General features: G+C 40.8%; 1 protein-coding gene across 1 annotated transcript in view; it reads left to right on the forward strand.

Moving 5' to 3' along the window:
- The window catches only part of grik3 (glutamate ionotropic receptor kainate type subunit 3), a 150,033-nt gene that overhangs the window by 126,284 nt on the left and 7,086 nt on the right, over nucleotides 1-16,663 (forward strand). The window contains exons 10-13 of the mRNA XM_041903661.2: nucleotides 343-546; nucleotides 6,317-6,540; nucleotides 10,711-10,829; nucleotides 14,939-15,156. Of these exons, the coding sequence (XP_041759595.2) occupies nucleotides 343-546; nucleotides 6,317-6,540; nucleotides 10,711-10,829; nucleotides 14,939-15,156 (765 nt within the window). The remainder of the gene's footprint in view (nucleotides 1-342; nucleotides 547-6,316; nucleotides 6,541-10,710; nucleotides 10,830-14,938; nucleotides 15,157-16,663) is intronic.

Consider the following 16,663-nt stretch of genomic DNA (forward strand, 5'->3'; position numbering starts at 1 on the left):
TCAGAGAGCCACCCCATCTATTATATAGCAAAGAGACTTCCCATTGTGTGCTGTACATTTCTCAGATTGCACAGCACAGCATAGCCGCCACTTAAATCAGTTAGATTTTCCTGTCGACATACATTCTGTTAATGCAAGGAAAACCATTGCACTCGTCCATATTTAAACATACAGTATAGCTAACCACACATTGGACTGGAGTCTCCCTGTCGCTCCCTGTTAGACGGAACATGGATTTATCAGCCCAGATCACTTTGCCTCAATTAGGTGCATGTGCTGAAGAACAAATGGAAAAAGCTGACCTCTACGCTGGTTTCCGTTTGATTTTTTGTGTCTGTGCAGGAGGAGCCATATGTCATGCTTAAGAAGTCTGACAAGGCGCTGGTGGCCAACGACCGTTTCGAGGGATTCTGTATCGACCTGCTCAAGGAGCTGGCCAGCATCCTGGGCTTCACCTACGAGATCCGCCTGGTGCCTGATGGGCGGTACGGATCGCAGGACGACAAGGGCCAGTGGAACGGCATGATCAAGGAGCTGATGGAACACGTGAGTTGGACTACCAGTTACCTTTTGACTGTTACTATTACTGTCTTACTATTGCTTATAGCCAGTGCTCAACATTGTACATTATTAGATGTTTTTACTACAGATTCAATAAGTTACCTCTGAGACAAACCCGTTTCAAATAATTTGTCTTGTTTGTTGGGACCCTGTTTTTGTCTGTTAGGATCTGGTTTGAAACTTATCACAATCAAACTTAATGTGTTGTTTTACGACAAATATATTTAAGAAGAAGCATATGAAGAATAAAAGTATAGCATTTTGCCTGGAAAAATACACTGTGCTACCATTGAGGACAACACCAACAACAATATCACCTACAGTGTGGGAAAGAAACATATTGAAGTTGGTTTTGAAAGCATCAAATGAAAGCATCAAAGGTTGCTAGAATATAGCTTACATTGACAACAAGGACAGTGCCCTGCTGGTATTTTCAGAGTGTCCCTCCCCATCGGCCTCTCCCTGTCCTCAGCCCCCCTGGTCAACGATGTGCTCGGCTGAAAAAGTTGTAATAGCTTAAGTGGCATTTAGAGAAGGGAGAGGGCAGGAGTCGGACGGTAAGTGTCAATGGCTAGGTGCTGAAAGGGTTAGTAAAGTTGGGCTAGCGCCGCAGCACTTAATCTCTACCTTAGCCAGATCCAGCTTTAATCAGATCCAGGTTGATATCAGTAACCTTGAGGGGGAACTAAGAGATTATGGCAGGAAATGTTGCTTATAGAAATACAAGCTTTCTTCATAATGAACAGTAAACATAGGATAGCATGTATGTTATTGTATCCTACTCTTTCCTATTATTATTATTATTAGTAGTAGTATTATTATTACTGTATTCTGCATTGTTGGAAGGGCCTGTAAGTAAGCATTTCACTGTTAGTCTACACCTGTTGTTTACGACACATGTGACAATTAAAATTTGATTTGATTTGACAGAGTTTAATGTTACCAATAGCCACTATCTAGACAGTAGCCTGGATATACACACTGATTTCAGCTTTTCACTTTTGTTTTAAGGGAAACAATGTGATTCACTCTGGGTTTCAAAACTATCTAGACAGTAGAGCACATTTGAAAACAACAACCAGTTTCAGAGCACCTGTATCTATCTCCATTCATATATCCCATGCTGTGAAATGTACTTTGTACTGTACTCAGTGCACTCCAACACATTTCCCCCTTATAGTGTGTTATGGGCAATACATACTTAGTACAATGGAGATGAATTCAAGCCCTGTGGTCCTCCATTTTGTGTTTTATGGTTTGAGTTCACTCTCAGAAGTTCCTCACAGTTAAATAGTTGGCTGAAGAGGTCTCTGTGCCCAGTAATTCCTATACACTTATCTTGGCTTTGGTAGAAATGAGAATGCTACCTGATCTTTGTACAGTTCTACTGTATTTGGGTCTATATTGCTTCCATGAGAGTAATGTCAGCTGATAGTAGAGGAATCAAGAACACCAATGTTACATTGAGATATTACGTACTGTAGGTCTATCCTCATCATGGTTGTATAATACAGTAATATAGGACTAAATTTAGGTCTAGTATGTTTCCTACACAGTCTGTAAAGGGTAAGTGCGCTATAGACTGTCTCCATGTGCTACAGCTCTTTATTTGAATGGCCTACACTGCATCACCACTGCTATATGGATTTATTTAGCTGGTTCTATTTTGTGGCTCAGAGCTTTTCTTCCTCCTGTCTATACTGATAAGCTGATCTTGAATCAGCAGACCTGAAAGTAAACTTTGGAACCAGCTCAAGAGAACTGACCTGGGATTGCCACAATAAGCTTGGATGGATATTGGTTTCCATACAAGTAAACCAACAACCTTATCCCTAAGGATTGGAATCATGGCTGTGGTGCTGTATTCTGTTTATCCCAAATCAGAATCACCATGCATCATTGGCTAATGTGTTGGCAGGTTTGACATCCAATGGAAGTCATGGATATGTTTCTAGGATGCTTTTATGCAAATTAACAATGGCATGAGCTCAGATGACACTGACAGCCAACAAATCTTTCTGAAAACCAAACAAAAATAGTACACAGGGAATGGGGGGTGGGCTTTATTAATGGACACTGGTAACGTTATTTATCTGTTAAATGTATTTCCGTCAGATATTTATTAACCCCTAAAAAAATGTTTTTGTTGGGATGACGATGCTACATTACAACGCTGCCGTGTACTAGTGACAACTCATCCAAAGGGTCACCTAGTTAGATAAATTCATCGGTTTAAGGAAGACGACAAGCAAAACAAAGCCGTCTGGTTGTTTTTAGCTGATTCATCCTGTCAGCCCACAATCTCACATAAATCATAGTTTCATTACTCAATGGTGCAGTACTCGTGTGGGTTTATTAAAAGCAGTTGTAAGCCTTCATTCATCTTTGTAGGTCACCGAACCCTGTCAAACAAAAAAAGCAAATGTGGAATGACAAAAATAAAGTATTTGTTGCTATCTCTGATGTCAACTGATGTCAACATGTAGGAAGGAGTGAAAAACTAAAAACATGCATGTAGCTGGGTTAGTGTTTTTATATACATTTCCTGAGATTGTACTATTGAATAAACAAATAATTAAGTATTGCAGTGTGTCTCACCCACAAGTCCAACTTTGTGTGCATCACGTGAATATCTTGTGTATGTGCATAATATACATGATTAATTGGCCATTGTGTAAATACAAATGGGATAAATCTTGAATGAGAAAGAGTGTGTGTGTTGTGGCTAATTAAATACAAAAAGCCTTTTGTGCCCATGTAGCGTAGCGGCCTTTATTTTCCTCAGAGTCGTCAAAGCCCACTACAAAGCCAAAGGGCATTGTGGGAAAGGCGCTAAATTATGCAACAGGTCCTGTTAAACTTGATTTAGTCACAATAGATGATCCAATTAATCATGATGTTGATGCTAGTATTAATAGCTGGCTTAACACATCATTTGTTTCTGTCGGGGCAAATAATCTCTTGCTCCGACAGATACACATGAAGGTTATGGTAAGACCACGGCACGCCACGGCAAGCCACGCATCTCATTGTCTACATGTAGCGACAGCAGACTGGATTTGGGACCTTGGCAAGAAATTGGATTGAAAAAGGGCTTTATTTGCAATCCTAGACATGTACATGCACGTGGGTCTCTATCTGAGGGTTGCAGACCTGATTGGTTTTACAGTGGAACGTGAAGGTGGTTTTGACTACTGAGGGCAGGATAGTGGTCAGAGCTGTCATTTTGACGGACAGGCAGCATGACTTTCAATTGCGTCAACAATCACAGCAACATTATTCTGCTACATTATAGTGTTTTTGTGCTTTAAAACTCTACCTGAAGGATAGGATGATGTTATAGCAATCCTTTCATTTCAAGAAGGACGTACTGTAGAGTCAGACGATGGAATTACCAGACCAACATTTCTATAGTCGTATATGCAAATTGAAACAGTGGTGGACAATGAGGCAGTTGGAGCACCATATGCAAATCTTTGTAAAACAATCATCGAGTTAAGAGGTACAGGAAATGTGGTGAACTGTGTCATTTGTGAGGCAAATGTGCTCAGGCGCTGTCCGAGATTATCATTCAATAAACCTATAAGACTAAATAATCAAGCCCCACAAATGTGAAAAACCAATAAATGTCAAGGGACTGCAAGTAACACAGATTGTTATAGATTGTTACAGTTAACCTCTGCTGGGAGTGTTGAGCTAGGTGTAATTGTATGAATCCTACAGAATGTAATCAGGTGTGGTAGTATGGATGTAGCACAGTGCTAAGTTTACAATACCATCTGCGCGCCCACAGATAACACAGAGCCATGTGGCACTCAGCAGTGTACTGTCAGGTTATCACACGTGTGCCCGGCAATACGTGTCTAAGCAGAAAATAGCCGTGCGGCGTGTATATTAGCCCACCATAGGGATGGCTGAGATTGGCTGGGATCACCTGCTGCTAGGTCTTCCGGTTGAGTGGCAGCTAGCTTGAAAAGCGGCGGTCGGCAGCAGAGAACAGAGGAAGCGGGTGTGTGTTGTAAACGTAAATGTTTAATGAGGGCACAGTTGATTGCACCACATGACAGATTGGCTGTGCCCACACTGTCTCTCTTTGGTAGGCTGTCCATACATTGCAAATGACAATTTTTTGGGAGGGAAATCAATTTAAACTATGTATTTGATTGTCCTAATAATAATGTTGGGTTGGGTGGTACTTGTCATACAAATCAGCTACATTTGTTCCTTGGAATACTTGTGAGCACTTTCTTGGAATGCTTGTGACCTTATAGGGAGCAGGGTTCTGGTAATTCAGACCTTCATATGATATACAGGACTAGACATCCTCCACACTTGCCAATGTACACACCAATACCTAATTGAACTGACCTCCATCAGAGATGTTCTGGTACTAGCACACTGAGCGCTGTTCCTTTGCCACCACTCAAAAAGGAAGAAAAAGAGATTGGCCCAAACCCCTTTGTGAGTTTCCTTCGTTTCCGAGGAAGGGAGCTATCCAAGCGTGAACCAAGCAGCTGGTTTCATTAACCTCCTGTCCAACCCTGACGTGTGGGAGGTGTGGGGGGAGGCAATGTAAATGGTGACCTTCTGAATATGCAGCCAGACGCAAAATCGGGGGCCGCAACGTTCACCGTCAGACCCTGCCATGTCCATGGCTCCCGGGGCAGTATCTCAGAGAGCTATATTAGGCTAGTCAGAAGGCACCAGGCTCCAGATAGTGGAGGCATGGGGAGAAGCTGTTGGGAAAGCATGTGGGAATGGGCGTTGTTTCTTGTGATTCATTGGGGCAGGTGTTCGTCGTTTCTTATGTAGAGAGCGGAAAAAAAGATTAGAGAAAAATTGGAGGGAGGGGACGTACTCTGCAAAATTACTTTGGTGTAAAGTTCAACAGAACTTTGATTTTATCAAATTCTGTCATATGTTACAGGACTTAATACTTGTTATGAAACTAACAATGTAACATACTTTATTTTCCTCAAACTGGTTTTCAAGTTTCATGTACCTTTTTGGTGTAACAACAATGGTTCATGCAGATCTATGTTTTTCAAAGATACCTGAAGAACATATGAAAGTACCAGCAAAAGAACGGAAGCTCAAATCAAATCAAATGTTATTTGTCACATGCGCCAGATACAACAAGTATAGACATTACTGTGAAATGCTTATTTTACCTTTATTTAACTAGGCAAGTCAGTTAAGAACAAATTATTATTTACAATGACGGCCTACACCGGCCAAACCCAGACGACGCTGGGCCAATTGTGCGCCGCCCTATGGGACTCCCAATCACGGCCGGTTGTGATACAGCCTGGAATCGAACCAGGGGGTCTGTAGTGACGCCTCAAGCACTGAGATGCAGTGCCTTAGACCGCTGCGCCACTCGGGAGTCCTTTCCCAATTATGCAGTTAAAAATTAAGAAAATTAACAAATAGATACAAATAAAATAGTAACAAAATAAAATAACACTAAAATAATAATATTACAGGCTATTTACAAGGATCACCGATACCAAGTCAGTGTACTGGGGTACAAGGTAGTTGGGTGATTGATTGAGGTAATATGTACATGTAGGTTTGGTTAGGTGATTGATTGAAGTACTATGTACATGTAGGTAGGGGGTGAAAAGCAGAAAGTCCGGGTAGCCGTTTAATTAACTGTTCAGCAGTCTTATGGCTTTGGGGTAACAAAGGTAATAAAGCTAACGAAAGGGTCTGATCGTTTGACTGATCGTCTCTTCTCTTGTCTCCCCTACAGAGAGCCGACTTGGCTGTGGCCCCTCTTACCATCACCTACCTGCGTGAGAAGGTCGTGGACTTCTCCAAGCCCTTCATGAGCATGGGCATCAGCATCCTGTACCGCAAGCCCAACACCACCAACAACGGATTCTTCTCCTTCCTCAACCCCATGACCCCTGACATCTGGGTCTACATCCTGCTGGCTTACCTAGGCGTCAGCTGTGTCCTCTTCGTCATCGCCAGGTGAGTCCCAGACTTTTCTTGGCTACTTCCTTGGCTACTTCCTGTTCTACCTGTCTGTGTGTGTTTGTGTATATTGATCTTTATTGAGAGTGATATATTTTGTTTATTTTACTTGTAGGGCTAAGTTACAGTTGCAAGCACTAAAAAGTTAATTAAAAAAAGAACTTGTACTGCGATACAGTTTTTTGTGACAAAACACTGTCTCTCACGAGGAGAGCACCATGTTGAACATGCCAAAACCACAGCACAACCTAACGTTTTAATGCCCGCAACAGTGTATGGTTGCAGCTATGTGGAAATGTTTTATCTGGAAAGATATAGTGCACAAAATGAGGCTGGCCAATCCGAATCTCTGCAGAACTGAGTGAGTCAATGATGGTCTCAAGTGATTCCATCAGTTGGGGATAAGGAGAGGTCTCTGCTCTGCGGTAGGGCCATGTTCAATTGGTACAAGTCCACAATTTAGTGTGAGCTGGTGGGTAGTGATCAAGGCAGTTATGTCAGCGTGGGTGCTCTGTGGAGCCCTGCAGTGGAAGAAAAAGGATTAGAGTAGCAAACCACCAGCGAAGTTATACACTACAATTCAAAGCATTTCCTGTATAATTTCTCTGCAGTTGAGACGCTTCTTTGAACTTCATCTTTCAAATGTATAAAAATAAATACCTGCCAATACCTGGAGAAAGAAATTAGAATAATAAAAAATAAAAAGGCATCATGACATTTACTTGTGCTTGTTATCTTTTCCACATTCTCCACAAATCATTGAAAATCATTGAAAGTGGAACGTATTAGTAATGCATGAAATTAGTATGGATTGAGATCATTGAAGAAGTATCTCTGATTTGTTTTCTGTTTCCCTATGTGTTCCAAATGTGTTCCTGAGAACTTTCTATGGAATTATTTACATAAGAGAGAAAGAAAATAAACCATGTGCCACTTGTAGACATCCTCCTCACCTTGGGTGGTCATTGTCACTGCTTCTCACCGCTTCCTGGTGCCTCCAAATGCAGAGTGGTGCTTGAGGAAGTTCTGAGAATGTGGAGCTTTTGAAGGGGCTTGGGGTTCTGAGAGGAGCCAGCTGCACTCCCATTATGTCTTGAGACAAGCTCACAAGCTCGTTTTAGCACCCTGTTACAAGTAGAAAATCATCTCTGACTGTTGCATCATTCTTTGGAGACCTGCCTAGAAAGTGAGCAGAAGTGCTTTGAGCCAAAAATAATGATCAAATAGCAGTTTAATGTATGGGTGTTTGAGATGTTGAAAAAACCAGAACGCTTTGACGAAAGAGGCAAATGTATGTGTTCAATATCAGGTAGGCACATACTGTACTGATAGTCTATAGTTGAAAACAATTCAGACAACTTAGAAGTCAAATGCTTTTCTGGACAATCACAATCCATGTCACTGACCAGGCACCCACGAGAAGAGAACTATGAAAGCACTAAGCCTTATGTTTTGCCACAGCCATCTTGGAGTCCATGACTGCGGGTCAACAATATGGGAAACCTACTCGAGTGCTTACAGAAGTGTGAAAACAGAAAATAAATGTCAAGCAACTATGCTCTAAGTACGAGAAAGAGGAAACATTGAGCAGTGCCCGGTATATGCACTTGCCTTATCAGTGCTCTTAAAACCTGGGATCACTTTAAGGATGTAACTAGGGGGGTAGAAATCACCACAAGCTTCAATGCTGCAATAAGCTGTCCAGGACCTGGAAAATATATAATTGAAATTCCATAAGATAAAAATGGGCAGTGGAATACAGATTACAAAATAAGACTTCTATACCATGCCAATCTTGCTCTAGCAAGTGTGTAATAATGGAGGTTTTCCCCAGTCATCCTTATCATTTCAAATAGCAACACATTGGCCAAATTTCAATTTCTTTGAGTTACCGCTTCAGGTGCTTCTGCTATGTCTGTCTAGCTGCCGAGACATAGGGAGAGGCGAGGGTTTTGCTTTCTGATTATCATTCAGACTATTTAGAGGGTTTATGTTTTGGAGAGATTGCTGCATCATTAGAGTGTGACCAGATTTAATGAAAAACACACTATGAATGGCGAAGGTGCATAAAGATGTCGGATTTCAGATATGAGGTCATGGTTTTACCACTATCCATGGAGTTTTTAAACTACGGTGCGTGACATGGTTCAATGCGCCAATAAATCAGCACAATCTATATTTTAGTTTTTTCAAATTGTCTGCTTAAATTGTGATTTTGTATACTGTACATACTGTGCTAATGACGATACAAAAAATTGTAACAGAGCAATGTACAATACAGCGAACTTGGTAAACAACGAATTTGTGTTAAGTACATGGATGCCGCCATCTTCATGCACCTTCCCCATTAAATGGAGGCAAATGAAGATGCAAATCAGTCTCCTGAGCTATGTGTTCCATTAAATCAAAAAATGTTTTTCAAGAGACTTTATTGACACTGTACAGTATATGTATGGTCCTCACTTGGAAATTTTAGTTAACACAAATATCGCTCAGAGTAAATGTCAAAGTTACTGACGAGGTAAAAAAAGATCATAGGCGTTTGACATCTAACTCGAAGGTCTTGATTTAGTGTCTTCTTTTTGAAAAGAGACACATTTTGGTCACACTTTATTTGGATAATCCGGAGAGTCCATCAGTAGAGCATCATACTATCAACAAACTATCTGTTGATAGTAACTGCTTGCTAAGGTTACGGTTAAGGTTAGTTTTAGAATAAGGGTAAGGGTTAAGATTAGGGTTAGGGTTAGTAGATAGTTAGTTTGAAATGTTAGTGATAGTCTGTAGAGCATCTACAGATGGACTATCCAAGTAAAGAGTTACCTTATTTTCTCCACTCGTTGGCCAACTTTCATAAAAGCCAGTAGAGATAGCATCTCTTCTTAAAATATGCTGCTTCTATCTGGCTTCGAAGGATCTAAGCATCCTCTTCCTCTCCTCTCCTCTGACAGCAAAACACCCTGAATAAATTTGAATAATCAGATCGTATTTGAAAACATTTTCAAAATTAATTTCAGGAAGGGAAAGCACTGACATTTAGCATGTTTTAAGCCTTTAAAAGTGATGTATCTACATTAAAGGATTTATGGTGTGTAGCACTTTGAAAAGATGTTACACTAAATGGCAGAGGTACGTGGATCCACGGGCTTCGCAGGTTTTATACTGCTACATTTTCAGCGTTGCATGCCTCACGTTCTATCACAAAATGACATTTCAATATCTGTCGTCCTGAAAGTGGTATTTTTTGTGGAGAGTTAGCTACCTTTGAGCACAGCGAGATATCTACTGAGATATATAAAGGTACCGCAAACGTTTTGATTTGAACAGCGTTGACAGACAGCTATCGTGGACACATAAGAGCACGTCAACACAACTGACAAATGCTATGTCAAATGTACCGCTAACAATCAAGTTACTGAAAACAATAGGTGGACATCTTTACAGCTTGTCTTTTGTTTGTATAGTGAGTAAAAATCCATATGAAAATATGACTCCTTTTGCACCCCATAATTTGTACCCACAGTTGCACAGTTCTTTAGGGACACTGTAGGCTAACGCTTCATGGGTGGTTTTGTCAGGCGAAATTCAGGTTAAGTGCTAGGCTCAAGGACACATCAGGAGTGCTCTACCCAGCGGAGAGGCCTTCGATGCAGAGAACTAGGATGTATTATTAAGCACAGCTTCTGTTCCATCTTATTAGAACCAATTTCAGATTCATTACTGTGGTTCAACCCAAAAGCCACAGGATTACTGGCCAAGAGCATGAAATGAATCCAAGATATGTATACCCATGCATAATACATATAAACTTAGTAGCAACATATCATATCTGTGTAAGTCCCTATATTACCCCCATTCCCATAGTACAGTCTTAACACAATAATATCATTGATTATTAAACTGCTTTGAGTCAAAGTTTTCCTCATTTTTCTCTTTCTTTGTTTATAATTTCTGTTTGCAAACATCGGAGGGCTACATGAGTATCCATTATTAATATATTGATATTGATGTTGGTGAGAAAGGGATTGAATTCTAATGCACATTATCTCTTTCCCCATGCCTCATCAGGGTTAACTGAGCCCCGCAGTAACAATACACTATTATGCCGAAATTGTGGTACACTAGAGCCTTTGTTCCTGATATCTTTCTCCTCCTGTCTCCCTATAGGTTCAGTCCATACGAATGGTACGACGCCCATCCCTGCAATCCCGGATCCGACGTGGTGGAGAACAACTTCACCCTCCTTAACAGCTTCTGGTTTGGTGTGGGCTCCCTCATGCAGCAAGGTATGGTATAGCCTAGCTTATTCCCCATTTCACCTGTAAAAAGCAACAATACCCCCTCCACTTCCTTCCTCCTCTGCGCAGCCATCCTCCCTCTCTCCACCTTTTTAACTGACAAGCTACCTAATTTCCATTTTTGAGACTGTTTTAGAAGACACTTGTCTGTCAGGAACAACTGCAGATGGCAAAAGAAAGCTGTTGTCACCTCCCTGCCTGCTCATAGAAACAGGAGTGGTGAGAGAAAGTAGGTGTCAGACACCTGTCAGAATGTGGCAGGTAAAGACAGAAAACATGGTAGCATTTGTTTCCCCCATAACACAGCTGTTTGTGTTTTGGGACGAAAGGGTAAGTTGGAGAACGTGTCTGACAAATGCCAGCTGTCACTCCTCGCTGGCGTTGGCTACGGCCACAAGGTTGACGTTTACATCGTTGTGTTGCCTGAGTGCCCATACCAAAGACCCATTGTCGAAATCTATATCCTCCACACACCTCAGCTCTCGGGACAAATGACATTTTGTTAAATGCCACTTGCGCCTTTTATGGTGCTGGAGTAGTGTATTGTCATTATTGTCCTTTAGAGATCATTTCCTAATATTATAGTATGTCAATTCTCAGCATCTTTCTTATGCAAGAGCAGACAGTTAGCTTTAGTCTTTCCCCAACCCCCAAAGTACCTATTTGAATTATTCTGCCTTCTGTGTAAGCTTACACAAATCTGAGGAAGGTTAGTTGAAGGATATTACGGGGCACCAAGCTAATGCAGTCTCCTCGTCCACCCTTAAAGACATTCATAAGCAAATGGAGCCCCCTAAATGATTTGACTTAATAAAGTCAACCGGGGATAAAAAAAGAGCTAGTAATAAAATGTTTAACCTCAATGTAACAAGACAAATTAGAGAGGCTCGGCAGGGCTTGATGGTGGATCTCTGCCGGTAAGGAGAGCAAATGCGTCAATTCATTAAGCACAAAAGCTGTGCAGTTTCTCGGCAGCTCTCCCGCGTAGTTGCGTGGTATCCCTGAAAATGTGAATTGTGAGTGGAGGCTAGGAGGAAAACTGTTTTTATGTGATGAGGCTGCTAAGGAGAGAATGTTAAGTGCAGGTAATGATTCTCACGTGAAGAGCTGCCTCTCTGATGTTAAGTTGAAGCCTTGCTTGTGGGGAAAATAACATGGGGAGAAAGCCAGGGCATTGCATTTAATAGTACTCAGTGCTTCTAAATCCACCGAGATATACACTGTAACTCTCAGAAAGGCTCTGATTGTCCTTTTTCAAACTGACGATGGAGCAAGCCGTTTCCGTTTCTATGAGACACTTCTGTGTAATGCATTATGAATCTATCTTAAGCATGTGTGCTTTTGTCAAGGCTGTTATAAGGAGTCACGAGTAGTTATGAATGCTTTTTGCAAGTCGTATATTGTACTATGGGGAATAGAGGGTACTGTAAATACATTAATTTCACACGGGTGGATCACAGCAAATGCTACTACTGTATGCAATATTACAAGCATCAAGAATTAGCAAGAATTATCACTGAATTATCACAGTGAATTATTGTAATGTTTGTTTGTGTCAATTAATACCATAAGGGATGAGTTGCCAACTGGTGATTTGACACGAAAATAAAATGTCCTTCATTCATTCATTCATTCATTCAGCATCCCTGAGCCTAATACCTTTCTCAATACAATTTTGCCGTAGTGTGTATTTAGAGTCACATCCCCCATCCTGTAACATACTTTAGATTGGAATGTTTTGTCATAGTGGTTTGCATGGCCTTTCACTGTACTTGTGCACATGACATTACAACTTGAAACTTGCAACAGGAGGACGTCAGCACCTAGCCATTCTAGCTGCGGCAGCACTGCAGTCACTGAGATTGATGTGTCGCTTTGTTGACTGGAATTGCATCATTATCTTCTGCTCTGAAATGACATGTATACTTATTTGGCTTAGAAGACATGAAGTCCTTCTTCAAGGAGATGTATAGTGCATTGACAAGGTTTTATATCCTCGGCAGCACTATATGACCAATCCGTTTTTTTGTATTTATTAGAGTGTTCTCGGTGCAGTGAGCTCCAGCTGACAACAGCATTTTATGGCCTGGAATCCAATTGTGTTACCAGTTGTTCCAGTTCCTTACCAGTATGACTGCTGAGCTGGGTGTCCTCCTATACTTAAGTGATAGTTCTTACCTTGGAGTGTTACAGTACTGGTCTTGTTTGCCACCGTGTAAGGCTGTCAAATCGCAAAGGACAAATCCAATCAAATTGGGTAAGGAAGGTTAAAAAGCTGACCACTTTACCTCCTCTCAGTGGGGTGGTTACTCTTCAAAATTGCCCTCATAAATCTTATCAGTAAAGTAGTGGAGGGCACTGAACGCAACCTCTGGTGGAGAGGTTGTTTTAGATGTCGACAGGGACAGAAAATAAAGTAACTTTAACCGTGAGTCAAAAAGCTATTGTAAACAAGATATATGGGAATTTATCTGACAGAGGACCTCACAAAGTCATACTAAATGCTGTTGGAGGCAGTCTGGCCAACCTAAGTAATTGAACATTTATGTCCTGAGACTGATAAGCCATTTTCACCCTGTCAAATGTAAGTTGTCACAAATTAATGTATGTTATGGATGCATTCATTGTGAGACACTGCTCAACACAATTCAAAATCATGCAAAGAAGAATACAAAACACAAATAGACAAAATAAAAGAAAGCATATAGTGCATGTATACTATGCAAGCCATTTTACGAGTGCAGGGAACATATGGCTGTGGCAAAGGAGGTGGAACATTTCAAAGGCAGAGAAAGAGCAGAATCACATTTAGATGTGACCTCTTTGTCTTGGTGACATTATTTTAATTGGACGCAGGCCTAGTGTCAGGGTTATTTATGAAACCCCACAGCGAAAAAGCAAACGCGTGTCACTTTATTATTTCAAAAACACCAGAATAGATTTACCCCCCCTCCCCTCGGCTCCCAATAAGAATATTCCAGATTCCACCATCAGTTTGTGTTTTCTGTGTGTTAAGCTTGGTGGAATCAGAGGCCGCGTTCCAGGCTGACTACATTGCAGATGCATGCCTGATCTCCAGCCCAGACCACCCACTACTGCTTTCATCTCCTCCCGTCAGGTTGGAGATACCGGACAATTAAGTGTTCGCACTGCGCCCTTCTGGAGGAGTTTCATCCTGGCGGCTATCACTATAATGAACAATTCTATGTAGCTTCCCTCTATGGGCAGGTGGGGGATGTTATTTATGTCTGACTGTTTGTTTCTTGCCGTGTTTCCTAAGTGTTTTATGCAATCATGTGTGAGCTGTGCTAAGATTTTCCTCTTGTAGGACAATAAACCTGATTCTGACCCGATTCTGATATCTCACAATGCATGTATAGGTGTTTAACATTTCAACTAACCTCATCATATGATATATATCAGATACCTGACTCTGCAGTGAATGACTTGCACACAACCATTGGATGGTGCATGCAACACAACTGGAATATTGTCAGCTTGGAACATGACCATTATTTTAAAAGGAACACTCAACCCAGACTGGAGGTTTGTGTGGATCCAGGAATCCTACTGTATCTAGCAATTAGTTTGGGATCGCCCCCGAAAAGTTGCTGATCCGCTTCCTTCATAGTCAGCCAATTGTAGTCAAATTAAAATGTAATTCATTTTCCAAACTTAGGAAGGCTGCCAGGTACTTAGATATGCCCCTGTAGTTGTTTTCCCTCTGAGAACTTGAGTAAAACCAAGAGTGTATGTGTGTTCCATTGATCACCTTTATGTGAAAAAGCAACCATATAACCATTGTGTTTGTTATATTCTGTAACAGTGTTACATAATGAAGATGCATATGTGATGTCATACATCTCCATTATAGAGGCTATACCAAACTTTTGCCTCTGGGGGTACACTTAAGTCAAAATTGGTCCCCTAAATGGACAGAAATATTGCCCAGAAATAACCTAATATATAATAGAATATGTATATGAACCATACAGCAAACATTCAAGCCAAAATGTGAGGTAAACAATTAGCAACTGAACACCTATGGTGTATCTGTAAGATGACTGTTGTTCTCACACACCCTGTCTGCTATTCAGGCTCTGAGCTGATGCCCAAAGCCCTGTCCACCAGGATCATTGGAGGCATCTGGTGGTTCTTCACCCTCATCATCATCTCCTCCTACACGGCCAACCTGGCCGCCTTCCTCACCGTGGAGCGCATGGTGTCGCCCGTGGACTCTGCCGACGACATCGCCAAGCAGACCAAGATTGAGTATGGTGTGGTCAAAGACGGTGCCACCATGTCTTTCTTCAAGGTATGTATATTAAAAGTTTGGACATAGTCTGTCTTTGCTTTGGTTTTGAGTTGTGTATTCTTTCATGTTGATTTCATTACTCATATGAAATGAACAATCTGCAAAGAACATTATCTGAAAATAACATAATTAAATCTCTTAATTTCATTTCTACAGTCATTTTAAGCAGTTTGAATGCAGCCCCATTGATTGAAGCACGCTGATTACACACAGTTATATTGTCATAAAACGTGTTTATGAAGAACTGAATCAGTACTTTTTGGCCTACTTTTTAAGAAATGTTTTTTTTTCTCTATACAGTTGAGGAAAAAAATCAGTACTATTCCACAAAAGACAGATTTCCAGTTAGATCTTAATTCCCACTGCAAAAGCAAATTCTCCAGCTTCTCCACTTCTCCACGCTGTTTGATGTGATCCTCCATAATGATTTTTTTATTCCAAAGTTTCAGCTTTTGCCCTGCAGGGTTCTCAACTTTATTTTATTATTTTAGTTTCGCCTCAGATGCTGTTACTGTGGTGCTGAATAACATATAAGGGTTTGCTGTTTTTCGGTGTAAGAAATTGAAAACATTGGACACATTTCTATGGAAAATGTTTTATGGACAAGGGAAAAGTCCATATGTTTATGACACACAATAGCAAGGAAAACAGATCCTTTTATCCAGGGTGATTGCCCCAGTTTTACACTTTCAAATATTCTCTGTTGAGTAGTTCATAAATACTGTATGTAATATTTGTGCCTCTGCTAAAGAGTGTATCTTTGTACTTTTCTCTGCACTGACAATATAATTGAGGATGTATTTTTAGACTTCTCTCTGGCCCATTTGCTATTTCCTTCATCCCTATGTCCTCTATATTGGTTTATTCACATTATATTATATTTATTGGCACTTTGGGTTTTTGAAAACTGTGCTACAATTATTATTATTATTATTATTATATATATATTTTTTAAATAATGTATCTCTTTCTACTTTCTGTTAGCATTATGTCTTAGCTGCTCTATGACCCGGTCAGAATATCCACCAATAGAATTTTCACCCACATAAAGATTCCCAGTGACCACCAAAAAATCCACTGGGGGAGAAAGAGCACATTAGTAACCATTCTATTCCATAAGGTTAAATTAACATTGAGTTCAATGAGGGATTAGGCATGGTCCATGGAGTAACTAAAATGTGTGATTATACCAAATTAGAGTCATCCGTTGCCTAACCATTGGAACTACTGGCTATGGTATAAACCGGAGGTGGCCAACCCTCCTCTTGGAGAGCTACTGAGTGTGTGGGCTTTTGCTCCAGCCCCTACTGAAACCCACCTGATCCTACTAATAATCTGCTCATCACGGCCTTTAGTTCCTAATGGCTCTGCCTGTCAACCCTGAGCTATACCCATCTATTTGAACCTTCTCTAAATTATAGATTATTGACAATTAGTCAAGAACTTGCTGTAAGTTCTCAGCACAGTAAAAAGTGGATTTTACTCCTGAAGCGTGTTTACTTTGATT

The sequence above is a fragment of the Coregonus clupeaformis genome, unplaced genomic scaffold (assembly GCF_020615455.1).
Source record: "Coregonus clupeaformis isolate EN_2021a unplaced genomic scaffold, ASM2061545v1 scaf0256, whole genome shotgun sequence".
NCBI lineage: Eukaryota > Metazoa > Chordata > Actinopteri > Salmoniformes > Salmonidae > Coregonus > Coregonus clupeaformis.